General features: G+C 31.4%; 2 protein-coding genes across 5 annotated transcripts; one reads left to right on the forward strand and one right to left on the reverse strand.

Moving 5' to 3' along the window:
- The first annotated feature begins 116 nt into the window (after positions 1-116).
- On the forward strand, positions 117-2,186 carry LOC145750498 (all-trans retinoic acid-induced differentiation factor-like). Its single transcript, XM_082566548.1, has 6 exons — positions 117-302; positions 506-651; positions 947-1,021; positions 1,242-1,313; positions 1,583-1,728; positions 1,892-2,186. The coding sequence occupies exons 1-6, from the start codon at positions 117-119 to the stop codon at positions 2,095-2,097; spliced, it is 831 nt and encodes a 276-aa protein (XP_082422674.1). The 3' UTR covers positions 2,098-2,186.
- On the reverse strand, positions 2,172-25,175 carry LOC145750493 (uncharacterized). 4 transcript variants are annotated; one of them, XM_082566542.1, is made up of 48 exons: positions 25,101-25,175; positions 24,004-24,126; positions 23,846-23,878; positions 22,167-22,251; positions 19,704-19,864; positions 18,203-18,393; positions 16,984-17,116; positions 16,140-16,184; positions 14,918-15,041; positions 14,533-14,683; positions 13,818-13,948; positions 13,478-13,604; positions 13,279-13,374; positions 12,884-13,071; positions 12,636-12,672; positions 12,313-12,483; positions 11,725-11,880; positions 11,400-11,435; positions 11,223-11,267; positions 9,952-10,059; positions 9,593-9,637; positions 9,338-9,445; positions 9,168-9,242; positions 8,637-8,852; positions 8,291-8,344; positions 8,016-8,123; positions 7,801-7,899; positions 7,598-7,651; positions 7,435-7,485; positions 7,092-7,241; positions 6,801-6,854; positions 6,558-6,719; positions 6,333-6,431; positions 6,102-6,215; positions 5,895-5,948; positions 5,730-5,762; positions 5,567-5,626; positions 5,249-5,302; positions 4,948-5,055; positions 4,723-4,776; positions 4,447-4,554; positions 4,253-4,360; positions 4,123-4,167; positions 3,904-4,011; positions 3,708-3,833; positions 3,258-3,647; positions 2,761-2,986; positions 2,172-2,677 (listed from the first exon to the last, which is right to left on the reverse strand). In XM_082566542.1, the coding sequence occupies exons 2-48, from the start codon at positions 24,086-24,088 to the stop codon at positions 2,463-2,465; spliced, it is 5,181 nt and encodes a 1,726-aa protein (XP_082422668.1). In that variant the 5' UTR covers positions 24,089-24,126; positions 25,101-25,175; the 3' UTR covers positions 2,172-2,462. The 4 variants fall into 4 exon arrangements, with proteins under 4 accessions (XP_082422668.1, XP_082422667.1, XP_082422669.1 ...); XM_082566541.1 differs by having other exon boundaries at positions 16,122-16,184; XM_082566543.1 differs by having other exon boundaries at positions 16,122-16,184; positions 16,984-17,103; positions 18,193-18,393.

The raw sequence follows: 25,175 nt of genomic DNA on the forward strand, positions 1-25,175 counted from the left end.
TTTAATAAGTGTTGTAATGTTAACATTTAAGGAATGCAACTGCTTGTACAGCAAAATTCTTTATTTGCTGAATATACATTAATTGACCCATTGTATTATGTAGGTCCTGCTTTAGTATGACTGTACTGGTATTTATATATAAGTTAAACTGTCTACAGTTTACATTTTATATATTTTTGCTTTGCAGATGTAGTATAGATTTTATTTGTTATATTTTTAAAATGCAAGTTATAAAATGGTTTGGTTTTATCCTTATAATGTCCGGGGCATTTTGCTATCAGAATAAAAGTGGGCTTATATATGTAAGTATGGTGCCTCTTAGTTTTATGTGTGTAAACGAGTAAAATAACTGTATTACCTTATTGCTTTACCAATTTTCTGCAATTTTTTATATTATAAGGGGAATTATGGTACTAACTGTCGTATGAAACCTAAAAATATCAATTAAATTTATGTCGATTATGATACTCATACACTATATATTTTTAACTTACCTTTTCTGTAGGATGACTTAGATTTATGTGCCTTACAATCCTGTTCAACCCCAACACCCACCAATAGTTCAATGGAGAAGGAATGTATTGTTGAAAAGGGTTTGATGATGAAGGGAAGATGTTGTATAAATCTCACAGATGATCAGAATATTTTTGGGTATTTTCAGTTTTGTTTTTGACTGTTTTTTTTATCGTAACCTTACTAAAATTTTGATAGCTAGATAACTATTTCTTAAATTACAAGAGCTAGTAATAAAACTGTGGCTAAAAAACGCTGACTATTTTGAATTCACATATTTAGTTCGCCCTTGTTCTTTTAATTTAAGCTACTAGTGACTAAATATATACTTCCAAAAACCATTATATAAGTTTTAGTTTATCACTATATTGTGTTATGCTTATTTGCATGCTATTGAGACTCTGTTAAAAATAGTTTTTATATTTTGTTAAAGAGTTGATCTATCACATTGTAATGTCACCTCACTGGGCAACCTTCTTACAACTAAAGCTCCATATATTGTTAAACTGTAAGTCTACTTCTAGCATAATAAAATACGACTTACATTTTATGGTTGCTTAATACCTGTAAACTTCCTGCATTTAATTACTTGAGTGCAGATTTCGTAAAACAGAATTCTTTGTTTTTCATCCTGCAAATTATATTTTTTTATGTAATAATTGATGTTTTAAATTTGTACAGTTATAATTAGCTTTATACTTTTTCTAAGCTATTTTGATTTTATTTAGAAATGTGACATTTAATCCACATATCCAATTTGAAGAAGATACTTTTAAAGGGCTTCACAAGTTAAAAGTTTTGTAAGTCCATTCGTATTTTTATATTGATTTTGGGCTTGTACCTATTTGACTTAGCAGTAACTTAACTTTAATTAACAAAAAAAAACTTATACTCGAAAATCGTAACTATCTAGCTCAATTTTCATAAATTGTTATCTAAAATCTGTTAAAAAGCTAATATTCTAGAAATAAAATTTACTAAATTTAACCTGTATAAAAAAATGCATAACCTAAGTATAATTCTATGTCTGATCTTAGCAATACAAAACTTTTTAAATTTACTTTTCTAGGAGCATTCCAAACACTGTTGGTTGTCCTGGCAACTGGAGCTGGTTTAACTCAACTTGGAAAACTTGGAACAAAACTGAAGTTCATAAAAACTTTACAATTTGCTTCAACCAAACTGATACTTGCTCATTGCTTTCAAACTACAACTGTAAGTACATAAATAAACTGTTAATAAAGTTAGATTAGAGATAAATATATAAAAGTTAAGCTTTTGTCAATTAACTGCAATGTTATTAGTAAGCAACCTATTATAAAAAACACAAAATAATTCAAAACAGTTTTTTTAAATTTTGCAACGATTTTTTTTTTAGATACTTGTCCAGAATATTCCCAATGTAATAACGACGGCCCAGGTATGTTTAACTGTACATGTAAACCTATTTGGGGAGGGTATAAATGTATGAGAACACAAGTACATCGACCTACTGTATATATAATTGCTGGAACTCTAGGCTCTGCTGTTTTCTTTTCAGGCCTATTGTGGTTTACTGAAAGAAGATTTGTGATAAACCGATAAATTTTATTGTTTTTTTTGTATTTTAACTGAGTGCAATATCTTGTTTTTATGTTTCTTGTTTTTTTAATGCAAAATAAAAATACTTTTTGTTTTTATTTGAGCGTTTGTCATTTGTTTTTTCAATAAAAGTAGGAAAATTGCGAAAATAAACAACATAAAATATAGGTAAAACAATTTTTACCATTCAAGAGTAACCCTTACGTCAAAAAATGGCGAAAATTGGATAAAAGCAAAATAAAAAGTGACAAATAAATACACACTTGGAGTGCACTCACCCTTTAAGCACCGTAGAGCAGCGAAAAGACGATATCATTTATGCTGAATAACGATAATAAAAAAAGCAAAAAAAGGGAGATGAAAATATTTTATCTAGGGGGAGGGCCTTTAAAGTTAGTGGCGGGTTGTGGAATCATATTTAAAGCTGCGCGTTCAGCCGCCTGATAACACTGGGACAAATCACAAGTGCCCTTTGACCCACCATGACCTGGTGGACCCGCAGGACCGTTTGAACCGGTAGGTCCTAGGGGACCAACTGGGCCTGGTGGACCGGGTCGACCTACCCCAGCAGGTCCTTGGCTCCCTAAAATCCAAATTAAAAAAAAAATTATTTTGGACTCTTTGTCATCATCTTGTGGATTAAAAATATTTAGAATTCTAGATTACCTTGTATGCCTTGTTTTCCTCTAGCGCCTCTACTGCCGACCCCGGTTTGACCTCGGCTTCCCTTGGCACCATTAACTCCGGGTCTTCCGGGTTCGCCAGGTGGGCCACCGGGTCCTGTGAGTCCCGAAGCACCATTCGAGCCAGGATTGCCATCGCGTCCAGGTCGACCAGCGGCGCCGGAATAACCACGAGCTCCGGGCGGACCGGGAGTACCAGTAATTGCTTTCTGTTTGTGGAATTACAAAGATTTTTAATAAATATTACAATAAAGGTTTAAAATATGGGCAATATTGCAGTTATGTATTGTATTGATATTACTAAGCACAATTAATAAAATTTTATTGAATTTTAATCCATCTTAAAAGGTTCAAACTATATTTTGGTGCCACTAATGTTACCCTTTGATTAGGCCATTGGGTCTAGATTTCGACATTTAAGATAGTAGATAATAATTTGTGTTTCAATTAAGATAAATTTACATTTTGATTTCAACTTACCGGCATTTCGATCGTTCCCATAACTTCATCTCTTAACTGATCAATAATCTGAGGAATTCTTTTCGCTAAAACATTGTCCACAATTTTCTCCGTGATCCTCTTTATATCATCCTCCGATACTGAATCTCCAGGAAGACCCCGCTCCCCTCGTTTCCCGCTTTTTCCCGGCTTCCCATTCGAACCCGGTCTTCCGTCTCGGCCTTTCATTCCGGTCACACCCGGAATCCCCTGGTACCCGCGTCCGCCACGACTTCCCTTGGGTCCTGGTTCTCCTTCGGGACCAATGGGACCGGGCGATCCAGATTCGCCACGGGCGCCTTTGGCTCCGTTTTTCCCGGCGTCGCCTTTGTCCCCAGGTTCTCCAATTAACCCTCTTATTCCCTCATCTCCCTTAAATAAAAATATATGTAAATACGTTTTTATTCATTTTTTATTCCAGAAGTTTCTTACCCGTTCTCCAGGAGGTCCGGGTCTTCCAGGAGTCCCATCACTACCAGGATTTCCGCTTTCCCCTTTTGCTCCGCTTCCTCCTGGTGACCCATCTTCTCCAGAGGGTCCGGGAGGTCCTCTGCCACCCTAAGATAAAAGTTAAAAACAATCAAAAAAAAAATTTCGTCAAATTTTCAAGTTAAGTTTCAAAGCTTACCGGTACTCCGGGTCGCCCGTCCAATCCTTTAGATCCAGATTGGCCCCTTAATCCTGGGAATCCCCTCTCACCTGCTAGACCAGGAAATCCTGGTAGTCCAAGGCCTCCCTGTGTAACAGTTATTATTATGACGTCATAATTATTTAAAGGAATTTCATTTTAGGAAAGTTTTAAAAATGACTCATTATTTTTTTAAATTATAAACTAAAATGTTTTTACCCGAGGTCCTATATCTCCATCTCTACCGTTTACACCAGGGGTGCCCTGTAATTTCAAATAATTTAATAAAAATTAATAGATTTTATCAAAAAGGTGAATAAAATAAAATTTTGTAACAACAAAGCCTTACCCCTTGACCTTTTTCACCGGGCGGTCCAGGCGCTCCAGGTTGACCCCGAGCCCCATCATTTCCGTCTAAACCTTCAGCTCCTTGGGGTCCTTCTCTACCCGACAAACCCTGTAAGTGGGGTTAAAATATTATATTTAATTCAAAGATAAATGTTTAGAGTTATGGATTATAAATATTAAAATAAAGCAACAAACCGGGATGCCTCTCTCTCCTTTTATTCCCCTTTCTCCTTTCCCTCCATCTTTCCCACCTTTCCCATCTTCACCTTTTGACCCAGGTATCCCATCATCACCTGGTGTACCCTAAATTAAATATAAACAATTATAAACATATATATTTTACTGTGTTAATATTTTGGTGATATCTAAAAGGTTGTACTGTATACTTATTTCTAGTATTTATTTTAAAGTCTTTTTTTTTGATAATTTATGCTTGGCAAAAAAACCATCCTAATATAATGAAAAACATACCTTGCTTCCAGTAGGTCCCATTGGTCCAGTTAAACCAGGCAATCCACGACCCCCCTGTTTAAATATACAAATTTAAATCATAATTTAAAACACAATGACAAAATCTTTAAACCATAATGAATACAATAGTTATGGTAACACTTAATTATTTACAAAAAAAACTTTAATTAATAATTCTAAGCGAACTGAGCAAATAAAAAAAAAAGCCAATAAAAAATATTTTACCGTATCACCGGGCTGTCCCTTTCTTCCAGTAACCCCGGTAAACCCAATATCCCCCTTCTTTCCATCATTTCCATCTAGTCCACGTTCACCCTGACTCCCTGTCTCACCCTACATAAATTCCAACGTAAAATTTTTTAACCCTTTTTAATTTTTTTAGAGGGTATAAAAGGTAAACTTTGATTTACATTAAATATAAAATTAAACTATTTTGCATTGTGGAATGCGATTTTATTCTAAATATGTTAATTTATTTCACCCATTACTTTTACTTACAAAACATTAAAAATTAAATTAATTTTACCTTTTCACCAGCAGAACCCTGACGACCAGGAGGCCCAGGTCTACCATCATCACCCTAGAAACATTGAAAAAAAAATTTATTGGTCACAAAACACAACTTAGAATATTTTTTTGTAATCATCTTGAAGTAAAAGATTTTTTATATTTTTAATAAAAAGTTTGAGCTTTGAAACGTGTTTAAAGTTACCCTAAGCGCCAGGCTTTAAGGACGAACAGCGTAGTAATACGGCTCTAACCCGAAACCATTGGGTCGTAGCTTTCTGTCATGACCAGTATACAAAATTACCGAAAAATTTTTAAAAATAATGATTTAACTTACAGGAGTTCCCGGAACACCACGTTGACCTTCTGGACCTGGCGGACATTCCTGACAAGGTTCCTAAAACAACATTCGAACAATTTAAGTTTAAGAATTAACCTTATAATTCAGTTAAAACTTTAACAGAACATAAATAATATAAAATAATTAAATTAGTACTTACTGCTTCCAGTGGTTCAGCATGTACTACTCTTCCCTATAATATAGTAACTTATATTTAATCATTAGAAATCTCTGTTATTATATGTTAAAAGTATATGTATTTTGCTATAGTTTGTCCTATACAACCATGTTTTATATACAGTATTTTATGTAATAGTATACTTACTGGTTCTCCTGGCTTTCCAGGCGCACCAGGTTTGCCATCTCTACCAGATAAACCCTGTAACAACAAACAAGTTCATTCATTTAATTCAAAATACAAAAACAAAACTTAAAATTTCAAAAACTTACCAAAAATTTTTAAAAAATGCAAGCGCCCAAAAATTTTCGAGTTTTACAATTTTAAAAAAACAAAATTTTTCTATACACTTACCCTCGGCCCCGTGTCACCTTGGAGACCCATAGGACCCCGGGATCCGGTAATACTTTGCCCGTCCCTTCCTGGGGTTCCGGAGAGGCCGTCGGAGCCCTGTAGCCCACGAATTCCCTACAAACAAAGGGTCTTTAAAACTGATAATACACAATAGTGAATCTATTTTTTAAAGATTAAAACAAAAAGGTTTTTGTAGGAAAATTTACCGACTAATTTTTTTTATTATATTACCTCTATACCCTGAGGTCCGGGCGGTCCACTATCACCTCTTGTTCCCGGAGCTCCTATGGGCCCGTCACTACCAGGTGTACCCGGAGTTCCAGGAAGTCCCTATGTATATAAAAACACGTGGTGAAAAAACTTGACAAACGGTTTGTGTTTAATTTAGACATTAGTTAGGATTTATTTGAAAATAAAAATAGGAAATTTTAAAGACCAAAAAATTTAAGTTTTTACCTGGGCACCAGGACTTCCGGTCGGTCCTTGGTTCCCGGTTACACCCTGGTCTCCTTGGTCACCTTTTTCTCCTGAATCTCCGATCTCCCCTTTGTCCCCAGAGTCACCTTTGGCACCCTCTTCTCCCCGCGGACCTAGTTGGCCCCGCAACCCGCGTTCACCCTTAAAAGTCAAACCAAAAATTAAAAAAAAACAACGAAGTAAATGGAAAAACTAAGGTTAAATGCACGTAAGTTTTTTTACCTCCAATCCCCGTTCTCCGGGCGGGCCAATAATTCCACGCTCACCAATTTCACCCTAAAAAAACATTAAAAAAAGGAATAAAAATTTATTGTTGTTCAAATCGCTTTTATATACATTAAACATGTTTATCTAAAAACTTAAATTAATATAAATGAAATTGAAGACTGGCCGGGTTTAAACCAAATAATCTAGACTTAATTAGGCGCTGAAAGTTATGCTGGTGAAACTACTTGTTAATCTTATATACACAACCGTCTTAGATACATTTATTTCAATTTGTTGTAATTTTACCTTTTCTCCTTCGCTCCCTTTTAAACCAATCAAACCCTCTTCTCCTTTTTGCCCTTTAGCGCCCTCTACCCCTTGTTTTCCCGCGTCTCCAGTTTCACCCTTGCCACCTTCTTTGCCCAGCAGGGGGGCGGGGGATTCTTCATATTCATGCTATAAAAAAAATAAAGTAATATCAAGTTGATTTAAATAAAAAAAATTAAATATCGTTCCCATATACCTTTAGTACATAACTAAGTTACCGTGTGCTTACTAGGCTAGTCATTAAGTTTCTTTAAAGAATTCGTTTACTAAAAAGCATACGCTTTAAAATAAGTTGTTATAAATATTAAAATATAGTTCTTACTTTGATGATTGTTTCTGTTACCCCAGGTTTGCCTGGCGATCCACTTTCTCCCTGCAAATTAAAACATAAACTTATATTTTTTAAATTTCGGTTAGATCGATCATTAAAAACAAGTATAAAGTGAATAAAAACCTAAGAAAAATGATTAAGAAACATACATTACCTTTTCTCCAGTTTTTCCGGTTTCTCCTCTTAAACCAACTTGTCCAGGTTCACCCTTGATGTAAAAAAAGTTTTAATTTTTACAACTTTATGATTATGATAACTTTCTTAGGTCAAAATATTAGTATTTTTTAAAAAAATGACCAGTTGTGGTGCATAATAGTTCACGTTAAATTTTTGTTTTCTACATGTAACGGTACTAACCTTTGAGCCTGGATCTCCAGGTATTCCCCTTTCACCCCTATCTCCAGGTGTACCTTGGTTCCCATCCCTACCATCAAGCCCAGGGCCTCCTTGTAAACCCTTGGATCAAATGATTAACGTTATTAGGTCGTGTAAAATTATTCTTTTAATATATTTAAATAAAATAGAATTTTCGTACACTTACCCAAACTAAATTTAAAAAATAAAATTGTTACCGTTGCCCCCCTGTCGCCGTCTTCCCCTCTCGGTCCCCTTGGTCCTAGAGGTCCCGGAGCTCCGGTCAAGCCTCGTGGACCTGGTCCGCCATTACTACCCGGAACTCCCTGAAACAAAAGTAAATTTACAATTTTGTTTTAAATTTGTAAATCAAATTATTTGAACTTAATTTTTTAAATATTAATAAGCTTTTTTTCCTATGTTAAAATGTGTATTGATTGCTCGCGTATTGGATCTATGAAGGCTTAAGTAAATTAACTAATTATACACTTACATCAATTCCATCTGTCCCGTCTTTTCCATCCTCCCCATCTAAACCATCTTCACCCTAAACAAAATTTAATATTTAATAAATTTCCATACACTAAATATTATTGGATTCTACTTTTTAATGCACATCATACCATGGGAGCCATAAAAGATAACCTAAAACTCATATAAGAATACTATAACGCGTAGTTACTTAAACATATTTCTTTAACCTTACCCAATATAAAAAAACAAATAACATTTTTGTACGCAAGTTTAAAGTGTTTTGTACAGTTTATAGTTCATAGCTGTATTATTTACTACAATCAAACAAAAATAATAACTGAAAATAAATTGTTAAAATAAATTACCGTGCTGCCGGTATCACCCGGAACTCCCGGTTCGCCAGGGATCCCATCTGCTCCATCAAGCCCTGACTTTCCGGTATCACCTTTCGCCCCCGCCTCACCTTTTGCCCCGTCCTCCCCGGATTTACCCTTTAATCCTTGCTCCCCTATCTCACCCTTGCTCCCATCTCCGCCCTTTTCACCGTCGGTACCCGGGGTACCGTCCGTGCCCGGAAGACCCTGAAATCAAATTTATATTTTTCTTAATTTTAAAATTTTAAAGTAAAACAATAATGAATTTATTTTTAAACCTCATTTGGTTGTTAAAATAAATTTTATTTAAATAGGTGCCATTAATAACATAGACATTAAAATGTTAGAACTTACCAAACTTTAAAATCAACGCCATTTTTTTAAAGGTCGAACAAAAGTAACTTTTTTTTGGTTAGGGTTAAAAGGTAGAAAGCGACATATAAATATAAAAAGAAACCTAACGCTATTTTTCTTACGAATTTTTTTTAAATTTTACAAAGTAACCAAAACCAAAAAACTTACGATGGGACCTTGTGGACCTTGTACATCAGACACCGGACCCACTTCTCCAGGGGGACCAATTGGACCCCGATCACCCTTAAATTTTCAAGTTAAGTTAATTTTTAATACTTATTTGTTATTTTTATTAAAAAAAACAAGAATTTTTTTACTATGAAATTATTTTAAATTACCGTGAACCCGATCGGTCCCCTTCTTCCGTCATCCCCAGGTTCGCCCCTGGGTCCTGGAGCTCCATTTAGTCCGGGGGGACCTTGGGTACCTAATTCACCCCGTTCACCCTTAAGATAATAACAACATTTTATAAAATAGTCTCACTAAACAACAAAATTAATAATTAAACATGAAATAAAAGGCAAATGAAATATGTGAACAAAAAATGCAAAACCATTAAAAATCCATTTTTTATTGAATTAAAATAAATTTACCTTTTCACCAGATTCTCCTCTTTGTCCAACATCACCAGGAACTCCCTGATACAAAAATAATATTTATATTTATACCCTAATTAACCAAACATCCTATGCCCATATTTACAAAGAGCTTTTATAATATCTCTACAACTCTTAATACCGACAGTGTGATGTAGTGGTCAGTACACTTGGCTTCACTACAGGACGTCCTGGGTTTGATCCCATCTGCTTTTATTGCTGTAGTACCCTGGAGTAAGGCGCTATAAACAATATAAACCTCTACAAAGCTAAAAATCGATCGGCAGAGTAATTACCGGGCAATTAAAATTCCTTGATAAAATGTTAATTTTAAAATATTATAAACGTAAACTTACAGGCTCCCCGTCGCTACCGTCGACTCCAGGTATTCCGTCACTCCCCGGTGCACCCGGTTCCCCTCGGGCTCCCACAAGACCGGGGAGTCCTGACTGTCCTTGGTCACCCTGAAAATATAATTACAAAATTATACTATAACTTAGTGGGACTGTGTTAAAAGCTTTACGTTAACAATATTTTTGTTGTGTAATTTGACTATTTACAGTTTACAGTAATATAACGTTTGCCAATAACATAGATGTTGGTAAACCATAATGTAATAACAATTTGTTTTTTGATCAGGTATTAAGATTAAGTTGTTTTTTTTTATCAGTCAATTGTCAATTGTGTAAACAAATTCTATGGCAAACAACTTTTACTTATAAATAACACTTTGTAAACTCAGTTTAAGGTTAAAATAAAAATCAATGTTAAAATTTAATTTGTGTACAATCGAGTTCGTCTATTTATTTGTATATTATAAAGGAAACCTCATACCGACGACGTAAAATGAAACACCATATAAACAATATCCAGACAAGATTAAATGACGTGAAAGGGTTAAGTCTTTCGCACGACTTAAGTTTATAAAAATAGTTCGATGATTAGTGGATAAAAAATGTTGAAAATTTAGCGAAAACATGTTTATTAGAAAACATCTCTCGGTATTTTATTTTTGAATTTAATTTGTCCATACCTGAAACAACAACTTGACAAAAAAAACAAACAACAAAAATATTTCAAATCAAAAATAAAATAATTAAATTTTTTTGTGTTTTTTTAGGGACCTAATTCCATATAAGTATAGTACACTAAACGTGCATTAGTTTAAACTCCCAAATATAAATATTTAAGGTTAGAAAGGTGTACCACTAACAACAAACACGAAAAACATCGCATTAACCGTTGATAAACTAAAACCAAAAACTTTCATCTATTTCAGTTGTTTATAGTAACGCCATAATTTCTATTAGCGCTAACTCTTTCACGTTTCACCACTAGTTAAGCATATGGGAAAGGTAAACAAAGGGTTGGTATTATTTTGAAAGCGTGTTCGTGGGTTAAAAAAGGGTTTAACACTTTTCTGGGTCAACTGTAACCATCTATTTGTTAATGTCAACTAAATTAAGGAGCAAGTAATCGTTTAAGCCTGCACGGACTTTTATCATATATAAAAAAACGATAAATTCGTTGCCATACGTAATATAAACAGCAGGTTGATATAACGAATTGTTTTCGACATTTAAAAAAAACTAAAGTGACAAATTCGTTTAAAATTTAAATATTTTACCTTTTTCCCTCTTTTTCCTTCTATTCCAATCTCTCCTTTCTCTCCCTATAAATTAATTAGTCATGATTAACAAGAATGTTATTTACCTTTAATTTCGTAAACCAATAATTAGTTAAGTGAGTATAGGTTACATAAAACTACCAACAAATTAAACCCAAATTTAAAAAACATATTTACTTGCTCTCCTGGTGCTCCATTAGCGCCTGGTACACCCTGTAAAATAAAAACGACAATTTTAATTTATTACATTTAAATAAAATTAGTTTGTTGAAAAAATTATTTATTTATTTATATATTTATATACTACTTTAAATCTAAAAGCGATTTTTAATGCAGAAACATTATTCAGAAATTATAAATTTTACTTAACACATAAAATAGTAAGCAAATATCTTATTTATCCTATAGAATCAACAACTAGAACATTTTTACTATTTAAAAAAAGCCAAATTAACAAATAGTTTAAACTTAAAACATAAATTTTGCATTAAAAAAATCTTACGTCATTTCCGGATTCTCCTTTCCCACCAGGGGGTCCTCCAGGTGATCCTGTATCCCCCTTGTCACCTTTACCTCCCACTTGGCCTGCAGGTCCGATTATTCCATCTATTCCATCCCTCCCATGAGTTCCATTAAATCCCATTTCACCACGATCTCCCTGAAAAAAAAGTTTAGAGATATAAAATCATTCTTAATTTTATAATGCAACATTTTTTTCGTACCACATTAAGGTAATGAGTTTTACATATTTTATCGGGAAGAGTGTAGAGCTGGGACGTGGTTAAACCATCCGTAAACGCCGGGGTCAAGGGCAAATAGTGTGACTTTGGTGCGGCTCAAACCCAAAACTTTTCGACTCGTAATTTGATGACATGACCGCTTAGCTACCGGTCATATTTTTTTATTTATTGATATTCAACTTTTAAGCTATTTAAAACACTTAAATGTTGAATAATAAGTAATAAAAAAATATGACAAAATAATTAATACAGTTATTTAAAACACTAATTAACTTCCTCATCAATGTATAATTTTAAAACAACAGAATTTAAGACAACTAAGATTCCTTAAAAAAAAATAACCAAAATACCTTTTCACCAGGTGGGCCTGCAGGACATTCACACGATATATCTGGTCCTTCTTCTACTACAGCAATCACCTCAGGTCTATGTATATCTGGTACTTCAGGTCGGGTATACTCTTTATTTTTCCAGAACGGAGTCGTGGTCTCTTCGCCGCCCTTTAACTCATCAGGTTCGTCCTTAAAAAATATTAATAAAAAATTAAAATCTTAAAGACCTAGTAAAAATTATAATATAAAATGGAAAAATGAATAATAAACTATTACACTTATAAATTAATAAAATCTATGTAACTAGTTTAAATAAGTCATACGAATTAATAACAACTTACGTCATCAGGTACTTCACCCCATGGTGGTGTAGTTACCCTTAAAACAAAAACAAGATTTGATTGATAAATATAGGTTTTTTTTATTAGGATAGTGTTTTAAACTTGTCGTTACATCGGGTTTATAGCCTGAGTACTATTTACCCTTAAACAAACAATAAAAACTTAAGCTTTTAAAATTAAAAAGATTTTCTAGTTTTTTTAAAAGGGTTATTTGAAGTAATGACCAATAACGTAAAAATTATATTTACTCTTCTGTTGTGGTTAATTCTGTAGTGGTGGTTGGTGGTTCTGTTGTTGTAGTGGTTGTAGTCGTGGGCTCTGGTGTTGTTGTAGTGGTTGTAGTCGTGGGCTCTGGTGTTGTTGTTGGTTCTGGTGTTGTTGTAGGTTCTGGTGTTGTTGGTTCAACATATTCGTTATGTCCATAAACAGGTGGACACTAAATATTAATTATATAGTTTTAACAGATGCAATTTAAAATTTTTTTAAATATAGCGTATACATTTAAATAAGTCTTAAATTGCAAGTTAAAGACAAAAACAAAGACAATTTGATAAATTTAATATAGCCAAAATTACAAGTCGATCTTTAACTCCCAACTTACAGAACTATAATTTTTATGTAATAAATTCAAAAATAAATCCACCTCTAAAGCTTGTTTTCCAGGCAATTCACAACATCCCATTTCTGCTTCATCAGCAGATTCAATCTCACAATAAACCTTAATCGACTGAATCTCAAACTAGAAAACATAATATTTTTGGTATTGTAATATAGTTTAAATGGTAAATATTTACGTAAATTATACAAATTAGTGTTAGTAACATAATTAACTCAGAGCTAACCTCCGACGGGGCATTCCGTTTTGTTCTTCCCAGAAAAGTATGGCCACCAATATCTATATCTGAAGCTTTTTGTCTCATTCTACGAGTTCCCACTTTGTCACAGTCAATAAACAACGTCACTGAACCTCTACAAATATAAATATGACGTCATAAGAATTGGATATTACGTCTTTCAATTTAAAAATGACCACATAGATGTTGTACAAAAAATGTATCAAAAATAGTTAAACTGCTGATTAGGTAATATTGGCTCGGCAGATTTGTTTATAAAGTGCAAATTAGACATATACATTACACTATTATAACTTTAAAAAGGATTTTATAACTTAATTATTTAAACCTGTTTATATGTAGAATAACTTTGTGAAATTTTTGGTCAAATAAGGTTCGAATTTGTGGATATTTTCTAGTTCGAAATCTTGTTGTCGTAGGTTTCCCATCTAATCCTAAAGCCAGAAACTCAAATATTCCCTGAAACAAAAATTTTAAATAATAAAAACTTAAATTTATACTAAAAATATATTTACCTATATTAACTTATATATCATGACTTAGTCAGAATAACAAATTTTAAGTTTAGGCCGTTCAGTGACCGGCAGTGCGGTGTAGTAGTCAGAACACTTGGCTTCACAAGTTGGGGTCCTAGGTTTGATTCCTACTGCTTGCATGCTGTAGTGTCATTAAATAACGCGCAATAAACAAAATAAACTCCTGCTGAGCTAGTACTTAATCAGCAGAATAATTACCGGGCATTAATAAACTATAGTATCCCAAACTGCTAAAGTCAACTTAAGACTGAGTCAGAGTAACTAATGTTACTCTATGTTTAAATCGTTAAGTCGACCTTCCCACATCGAGAATAAATAAATATACATGTAATAAAAATCAAAACGATTAAAATATGTAATAAAAATCATAAATAAAATCAAAAATATGTAATAAAAATCAAAACGATTAAACTAACAAAAACACTTAAAAAAGTACCACTTTGTGCCACAGTAAAATATAGAGTTTTTCCTAAATAAAAAAGTGCTAAAAACGCCAGTTTCCGTTACCTTTCTTTGGTTAAGTCTGACATCAAGTTGATCCTTATTAGCAGAGCTAACAATTCTTATTAAACTCCAAGGTTTTTTCGATGATTTTTCGTTCAACCTAAACGTTGCCACCAACCCATATTGACCTGGCAAACCCTTGCTGAATAAATCACTGGAACAAAAAATATTATTGATAATGTTAGTAAGCGATAGAACACATATATAGTTAGTAATCTTTTTATCACTAATGTTAGATTATTTACTGTATTTTATAACAGATTAGGTGTAAAATACTGATTTTAAGATTAAAAAAAATTTAAGTTTAACAATAAAAAAAAACTATTAAATAATATTTTAAAACTTGTTAAAATATCTTTTACTCAAAATTCTAAAGCATTTTAAATACCTGGTAGCCACAGAAGGACTGTCAGTCAATCTATATGCTTTCTTTCCATACGCCGAACCCAACACAGTCTCTACTGTATTAGGGGGTGCTGTGTCCAGCTTAAACGCTGATATTAGATCAAAACCTAAAAAACACACACAAAATGTTAATTTTTTGTCGATTTTTTTAATGCTAGAATTCTATGAAATGATTAGTGCATGCATGCTGGCAGGCTGATTTCATTTGTTATGGATAGATTTTAAAGATTGGAGAAAGTTAGTGCTTGGTACGATTTGGGTTAAAATAAATCAATTATCACAACGATTTTGAAAATAATTTTTTCATTTTAATTTTTCTTATTTTTTGTCGTGAAAATATATTTAAAAAAATTAATAAAATTAATAAATTTATCTTAAAGTTATCAATAATAGTAAACGATTTACAGTAATAAAAATGCAGTTTTTAAATTAAAATTCAATTTTCGATAAAAAAAAAATTATTTTAAATAATTTGTAAAAAATTATTTTAAATAATCAGTTTCTTAAATCGTTGTGAATTAAAATAAACCACTTACCCTTCTCTAACGTACTCACTCTTAAATCCAACTTTCACTGATTGTGACGTCATCACATACGTCATCTAACATGCTTAAATCAATTTGGAAGCAAAATCTACTAAAGTTTTGCCATGCATTCTACTTAACTACAATCAATTCCACTAATTTCCGAGATTTAAAAATTGACGAAATTGATATTAAATAAAATTAGGTTTAAATTAGGAATTAAATTAAAGGAAACATTAAAATATTTAAAAAATTAATTTAAATTAAAAAAAACATTAAAAAAACTTATTTAAATTTTAATTATGAAATATTTAAAAATTAATTTTGGTGATTTTCCAAACCAGTTTTGTTTTATGACTAATATGGTTAACTGGTTGGCAATAAAATGGTTTTTAAACTGAATAAATGGTGTTTTGACCACACAAACCATTTTTAGTCAAACCAAATGAAATGGTTTTACATGATTGGTGACGTCAATACTATCACAATCAAAAATTGCAACGTCACCTTTAAATATATGACGTCACATGACTCTAAACCAGCCACGTGACTTTATTTCCATTATGACTTCACATCACCCCGTAAAAGGACTGTGACGTCATTAACAACGCGATAAAACATGAATTAATGAGCGAAAAATTAGTGCACGTGCATTAAGCTTGCCTGGTACATTAGCGCCACCTTTTGGTCCATTTTCATCCGGGCCGATTACCGGACAAATCGCGTCTGTAAAAAAATAAATATTTTTAATTAAATCTAAATCTAACAGTGTGGTTAAGCGGTCATGCTGTCTATCTACTACCGAAAGGTTTCGGGTTCAAGCCGAACCAATGCCCCCTTATTTGCCCTTAAGCCCGGGAGGGTTTAAAGATAGCTCAAACACGTCATAACTGAACACCCTTTCCCTAATAAGAGTACAAAACCCATCACTTTAGGTTAATATGGAAAGAAAGTTGAAAGTTTGGCTCAAAGCTTTGTTTTAAAATCAAATATTTATTTTTAATTATAAATATTTACAAAACACGGTATATTAATACATTAACTTGAAATTTTTTATACAAAATATTTTTAAATAAACGGTTTCTATTTAGATGTTTTAAAAACGTTGTTGATATTTTAAAATTACGTTTTTAGCGCCAAAAATAATAAAATTTTCAATTTGTTGTCGGTTGTATTCTAAACAACGTACGCCAAATATCCAACATAATAAGATGAAAGGGTTAATAACCGATTTAAGCCGTTTTAATAATCTGTGGGATTACTATTTTACTTTCCTTGATCTATAGAATAAATCTTAATACCTGAAACTAATAAACAGCCAATGTTTACAGAGATATTATATAAAGCTAAAGAGTAACCTACGCAATAATAACAACCAATTTAATAGGTTCAACATTTTTCAATAAATTCAGTTATTAAAATAATATTATTCGGCTAAATTTAGAGCTTTTGCTTATTTATATTAAAATCTAACTATAAAGCTCTTTTTCTATTGTGACGTCGTTATTACGTAACAGTAGCTTACCGACGCAAATGATCTCTCGGAGCGACTCTCTGATCCTCTCGATGGCTTCGAAGTCGTCTACCTGGAATACGTGACGTGAGTCCGGGTTGGATGCAATTTCTTTTAGTTCCTCCACCACAGCTGCATCTGAGACCTAGAAAAAAATATTTTTTTATTTATCCTCGATGTAGGAAAAACGACTTCAAATTTTATTACTCCAACCTAGTCTTAGGCTGGATTTGGCAATTTAATATTTTTATTGACTACATTGCCAATATTTAAGGAGTCGATTGGTTTTTAAGTTGGCCAAATTAAGCACTAGTTATATATTAAGTTTAACATAAAAATATAAAATTTCGGTAACAAATTTAACACAAAAATATATAATAAATTTTTAAACAGCCAGTTGTTTTTGGCTCACACAAGTTAAAAACCACCAGCGCCTTATTCAATTATATAATAGGTTTGACATAAAAATTCAACATTGTAAGTATTAGATTTTTAATATTTTATTAAAAAAGGCAATATGTTATATAAAGGCTTATTTATTTTCAGTGATAAAAAATTAACCAACAGACAGTTATCAACTTTATATCATATACATTTACTGTTAAAAATCAAAACACTCGTAGACATTATGACGTCATTATAACCCCTGGATAAGTGTAATAACCACAATGTGGTAGACCCTGTGACGCTCTGGTACCACAATTGATGCGGTTCTTTTATTAATATGACGTCAATATATGGTTTATTATAGGTCGTGATGTAATGGTGTATTACGTTAATGCTTGAAGGTAGCTATTATGACCTTGACGTTAAGTCCTAATAGTTAGGTTTCTGCCGTTATATCATCCAGTTACTTAAATAGTTAAATTTAACATAAAAAAGTTCACCACATTAAAAGTTAACAAATTTGAAAATACGAGATATCCTGGGAAAAGTTGAAACGAAATTAAAGTTTTAAATGGCAACAAATAATGCCTTTACTAATAAATATTGCGTTATTTTAATATAGAATTCACTATGGCAAAAGGACCTAAAATTTTGGGGCACCTTAAAACTGTACTGAATCGAATGAATAAAATAAATGAAACCCTAACCCATTACAAACTCTAACCATTTAAAATTTGTGCAATTCATATAATATTAATTTGATAAGTACCAAATATTTTGTATAACTTTTCCATACAGCACAAAAAAAACAGTTTAACTTAAATTATAAAAAACTTAAGCTTACCCCGACTGCATATAATTGTATTCCATCATCTTGTGCCGCCATTGAGGGCAGGAAAACATTATCCTGAGCTCTCCCGTCAGTTAAGATGATAGCTAACCTTGTATATCCTAACTCTATATCCCTTGCACCATACATTGGGTTAAAGGAATGGGTGTCCATGAAACGAATGGCCTTGCCAGTACGAGTGTTACCTTTAAAAACAAAGTATTTTAAATAACGAAATATTAAGTAAATTTAATAGAAATTAGTATCAAAATCGTATTTTTAAGATAGCAATTGTAATTTTGTGCAAGTAATATACATTTTAAATATAAAACATAGACTATTTTAAATTTATAAACTACAATTTAATGTTAACCAAACAGTATTAAAAAGGAATAAATTTAAAAATTAAAAACCATAATTAAAATTAAAAAAGGGATTTATTCAATTTTATCACGAAAAAAAAGAAAACAAAATTCATATTGATCAGTATGTCATATTAGATGTTGTTACACCAATAATCCTATATCATATTACTCGGTTTGTCAAGTTAAGCATGAATTTAAATCGGTATACAAAATATAACCACAGCCTAAGGACTTTTAGGCCCAAAATTTAACCTTGTTACAAGCTTTGCAAGTGTTTATGTTTTAAACATTAACGTGTGTGTGAAAATTAAAAACACTAATCGCATAGTTTAAGCATAAACAAATACAGTTAAAATATGCAGTGTTGCACAGCTGGGAAATATTTATAAAACTTAAAGAAATATGGGTTACATTGAATAGTGATCTTTCTAATTGGTTATCACTTCAATTTTTGACATAATCTTAAATCTACAATTTAAGGAACGATTCAAATATTTATATTCTGTTGATTAATTTACACTTTTTTTATCAACTTTTAATTCCACCAGTTTAATTTCGTGTGCCAAAAGTAATAATAACATGTTAAAATTTTGACTTTATGAAAATTTAATATTTTAGGGTCATTTTTATTTTTTTATCTTTTTTGACAAAAATACAAAATATTAAAAAAAAACTTTAAAACTTAAACAAGTACATTCATTAAAAAAATACTTTCGTGACAGTAAGACTTAATTTTAGTCGGATATCAAAAGTATACAATAAATAGAATTTCACGGTGCCTTGCTATCTTAAAAATATTACAAGATACCGTTATAACAACAACAAATTAACTTTTTGAAATCAGATCAAATATCAGAACGAAACAAAGGCCATTTTATATTAAAGAAAGTGCATGATTGAGCTATATACTTTTTGCCCACATAAAGCAATTTTATTCAGTCAATCTGGTAATAAGGTATACCGGTCAGGGCATTGGACTACAAGCCGAAAGGTTTCTAGTTCGAGCCGCACTAATGACATACCATTTGACCTTGAGTCCATCGTATATGGATAACTTAAACCTTCCTAATAGCAGACCCTTCCCCAATAAAACAAAAACCAATCGAAAATGAAAACAATTTCACGAACGGAATATTTGTTTGAAATTTTACCTGTTAAATATGTAATATTCATGACAGCTTTAACCAAGTCATCTTTGTTCGTGTGATCATTTAACGCAATCTCTAGCTTTGGTTCGTCTGAATAGATCACGACCCCAACATGGGTTTGATGTAGTCCAATGTCGAATGACGTCACAAGATCAGCAACCCATCTAGAAATTTGATAATTTTGTTTATAAATTGACTATTATACTTTAGAAAGTATTTGAATATAATAGATTTTTTAAACAACTTTTAAACCTTATTGGTATACAATCAAGTATTATTTTATATCTGAGTATAATTATCAAATATTTATTTACTAATTTAAAACAACAAGTTATCCAAAATCATACAAAAAAACGCTTGCTTCTCTAATATTTAAATACTATAAAAAACCTATCAGGCATTGTTTTTTGACATAAAATATAGTTTTTGGAATAAAGTTAAAGACCAAAGCTTGTTTGTCTTTTATATTTTAAAAATATTTAAAATATTTGGTTATATTTTTAAGCAAAATTTCGTACAAGTTAAGCTTGTTGTTGATTCGTTTAACACATATCGTTAACGTTTTAATTGAAGTCTCGAAAACTGTGTACTAAGCAAACAACCACCAACCTCATCACACCAATATACAATGTATAGAGATAAACACAAGTATTTCGTGACCCAAGAAAACCAAGCATTTATTTTGTAATCAAATATTTAACCTTTTAAGACCCTGGTAAAAGCTATGGCATATTTTAGTCATGTAACAAAAGAGTCAAACTATTTTTATGCAAAATCACTAATATTCTTGTGCTAGAATACTATAACCAAAATAAATGTATTGGTATAAATCATAGGAATATCAATTAGATTGTCCAATTATAAATGAATAAAATCTAAACACTTGTAGTTACAGTCCTTTTAACAAATTAATGTTTAATAATAAATCAATTTAATATTGAGTATATCAAGGTGGCGCCGTTCTAATGCGTTATAGATACAAATGACTTAAAATGTTAATAAACAGACATTAATAAATGATATGAGTTAAAACTATGTATAAGAAACAGCAGTGTTTATTTTGGAATTGACCGGTATTTTATACCAAAATAAATATCCATATTTATATATACAATGTAACTATGACCCTTTTGTATTGAATTTTACATATTTGTCCTTTATAAGACCCCGTATCAAAAACGTTAGGAATTTGTCATGTTTGATTGGCAATGTATAAATATAAAGGTGTTAGTGTTAAAAACATGTGTTGGTAAACTGTTAAAATATTAGATTGAATTTAACCACATAAACCTTTTAATATGGTTGAAAAATTTATTTTTATTAATATGTCTTCTGATATATTTTGTATAATTGTTCTTACGTTGAATGTATTTAAAAATTAAACCATCTTTTAAAACTTGACCAGATCAAATTAATTATATTCCTATTTTTTTAAGACAATGTCACAACCTCCCCTTTTAAGCGAATAAATGCAAGTAACTTTTTGTTTAAATTTTCTAATTCTAACTTAACGCAAAAAATCAGGTTTCACAATAAAAACGTTTTTGCCGTAACTTTATCACTCGAGTTTACATCGTGAGAAATATCACGTGAACTTGTGGTAATGACCTGTGACCCTAACCGAAAATGTTAAGTCTGCGAGGTGTAATTGGAGCTTATAAGATCACTTCAAAATCGTTGAAATTGGTTAAGTTATAGGTTTAAAACCCTGTTAACCTTAAAGTAAGGGCGCTTCAATGCCATAAGGGCAAAACCTTCGTTAAAGCGGTTTTATGTTTTGACTACATGTAAAATATAAAAATTAAGTTAAAATATAAAGAAAAAACTAATACAATCTAATATAATCTTTACTAAAAACTGTATGTATTATTATTATTTTATTATCCTTTTGAATTTAAACATGTATATATTTCAATGGTGTAAGGTTTTAGATAAATAAAATCAATATTATTAACTTGATATTTATGTCAAAAATTGTCAAATATTTAGCCCTAAACATCATCATTTCCTTTAAGTTTTGACGAGCTGACAGTTTGTTATAACCTGTAGTTATCACATTACAAAAACACCAAAAACAAGCAAAGTCTCTTTCCTAAAATGGATTTTCTTTAACACACTCGATGTATTTTTAAACATGATTCACTCAAGAATATATTTTAGGAATTCGGGCACAACAAATAAAGCACGTGCCGATGACGTCACATAATTAAAAATTTGTTTAAAAAAAATAAATAAAACAATTGTAATTTTGTAATTTTTTATGTAAGCCACCAATCAGATTTTTTTAAATATTTAATAGCAATCATAAAAACTAAAGAAAAGAAACTTATGCCCATTCGCATAATAATATAAAGTTTTTATTAAATTTCTTCTTATACCCTCTCAAAAAGGCTAAAAAAATTACGAACCCCCTAAAAATTAAGAAAATATAAATTATATACCCCACCTTAAAAACTATTTACTTACTTTCGCACCGTCGCGAAGCCATCGTTTCCGACGCTACTTGATCCATCCAACACAAACACAAGATCGTAGTTCACCGTTCTACAACCTGCACGGTAAGACAATTAGTTAATTGTGACGTCATACTACAATTAAAATTTTTAAGGAGAAGTGGCCACTTAGGGTACAGGAAATGGCATTGTTTATGTAACAAACATGCCCCTTTGTTTGGTATTGTTTGTAGAATAAACGCTTGCTTGAATATGTGTGCAAAACCTTACCAAAAAGTCTTTTACATAAAATCGTTTTTTTGGGTGATTTTTTTGTGTTTTATATTGAGCTCAAGTTATCACAGAATTTCTGCAGTTTAGGTTTAAAATAAACCCTTTTTATATTAAAAATTTAAATAAAACATGAAATCTTCGCCTAAAGTTAAAAACCAAACAAAAAACTCTAAAGTTTTCGTATAAAAAACAATCAGTTGTTTGTTGTGCGTTGGCGACCCATTGATGAAGTGCGTGGTGCTGGTTAGCCACAGAAATCTGATGGTTAGATTCTAAGTCTGTGACGTCACATTAGCTGTCTACGAACTTAAGGGATTTGTGGAGAAACAATTTATGTAAGAGTTATATTAAATATCTTTGTGCAAAAAAATTTCGTTTTTTTTTCAAAAATTTTCAGAAAACGTGTAATCTTTTATAACGTGACATTTGTAAATTATTCTTACATTCCTGGTAAGCATAAAACACGATCTAACCAGACCGCAATTGCCAAGTTCCCCTTATAAAGGCATGAGCCTCTCGTGTATTATACCTTATGTTAATCCCTCTAAAACTGTGATTTTAGAGATAAAATTAGAGGTATTCAAAGCAACGTCCCATCAAAATAATAACATAGAATTTTATAGGGTATGTACCTAAATAATTTCTAAACCGCTAATTTATCATTTTTCAGATTTTTTTAACTTTAGTATACCTAGTAGACAAAGACAAAAAAAAATAAAATTTAAAAAAAAGCATTTCCAAAATATAACAAAAAGTGTGACAGGGTTATATGTAGTAATACATTTAACCGATACTTTAGCATTTAGATAAAGTACAAGAAAATCTAAATCAAAAATACAACAATCTGATCCTTTCTAAAAAAGTCTACTCAACTACAAAATCATTCAAAAATCACTAAAAATGTGATTTTAAAAGTTAAATAAATGATTGGATTTAGAAATACACACATCACACCATGTTTCGATTCGATTAAAGAGAAAAGAATATTACTAGTCGATGAACTAATTAACTCAATAAAAACTCCAAATCTTGTCAAGAAAAACTTGAATTTTCGAATTTATGACAAGATTTAAGTTTTTCTTTGTCACCATGCCAACAAGAATGTTAAAATGAAAATACTTCGGATTATTTAAATTACCCAAAAATTTGGAGATGCAAAAAACTATTAAATTCCAAAAATTCACGAAATTAACTTCACACTACAATCGTTTTGTTGTCTAACGAGCAACTCTTTGTTACGTAATAATCAAATGATGACGTCATGCTGCGACGCACCCCACATGCAACCATGTACGTCACGAAATCAATTTTTTTGTTTAAAAAGAGGAAAAATCAAAATAATTACGTCATCACGCGCATGCCGTGATTTGTGTCACGTGACCACTCACAAAAGTGATATTATGACGTCATACACGTCACCTTCGTCGCCTTTTTGTTTCCGCCTGTGATCTTCTGAGGGGGTGAAGCGGGGTCAAATTAATTAAGCTTTTTATTTATTTAATATTAAAAAAAAATTTAAACTATTCTACCATTTTTAATTAATTAACAAATTAATTTTGATTGGTTGGTAATATTACCTTTTCTGTTGTCCGAAGATGTTTGCGATGCAACCAGTGACGTCATAATGGCCGCGAGAAGCGCGAGGTCAAACCTAATCTTCATCACGATGTGTTGATGACCTCCGCAGTTCAAAAAATTATCTAAAAAATTTAAAATTTATAAATTACAAAATGTAAGAGTAGAATTATTTGTCAAACCCTTTTTATTGATTGTTAAAATATTTTTAAAATGTGATATTTTTAAAGTCTTATTTTTATGCAAAATTTTAAATGACTAACATTTCGTACTCCCTAAATATCAAGTGGGTTAAACAAAATTTAAGTTTAGTTGTTACAAAAGTTCAACGAAAGCAGGTACGTTATACTTGTGCACGATTTACATAAAGTAAAGTTCAAAAAGCAAGTGATAATTTACAAAAACACTGTTCTGGGGTTTTGCGTGTAGTTCTTATTACTTGTGGGCTGGTGGGTTAAACGCTCCAAAAAGTTGCATATAAAATAAACCCTAAAAACCACCACGTAAATGCCATATCTAAGTTTTTGCTAGCTTCAAAAATGACAAAATTACGTAAAATTGGCTAAATTTGACCTTGAAATGATTTTAAACCAGAATTAGAGCGCAAGCCCGTTTATTACAGGTTATCATAAAAGCCACAAATCCCGATTGTATTTCATTCATTTGAAATCGTTTTGTGGTCTCTTTTCTACATTATGTCCGCCCACATTACATACATTAGGCACGCTTGGGAATACATTTACCTTCATCTTCGTTTAAGCTAATCAGCTGTGTTATTAGAGGTGCAGTCAATGTCGTAAAATACATGTAATATATTGCGTAGAGCCAACTACGTCAAAAATTTATTTTTGAAGAATTTTTTTATATAAATGCAATTTTCTTGTTTAATTTAGTAACATTTTTAAATTCTGACCGTTTTGGGGGTCAGATCTTGCCCATATTCCTAAGCCAACCACACAAAAATAATTTTCAGAGTTTTGATTTCGCATAAAATTAATTTTCTTGTTCTATTTTGTAACTTGTTTAAATTTTGATCAGTTTTGAAGCCAGACTTGAGCCACATTGCAATAAATTGTTTATAACCAAATCCAAGACGTACCTTAAAATTCCGATACTGGGTTTTTTCGTCAAGTTACAACAGTGTCATTATTGTTTAACATAACCTAAATCACCT

Source organism: Corella eumyota, chromosome 4 (genome assembly GCF_963082875.1).
Source record: "Corella eumyota chromosome 4, kaCorEumy4.1, whole genome shotgun sequence".
Taxonomy (NCBI): Eukaryota; Metazoa; Chordata; class Ascidiacea; order Phlebobranchia; family Corellidae; genus Corella; species Corella eumyota.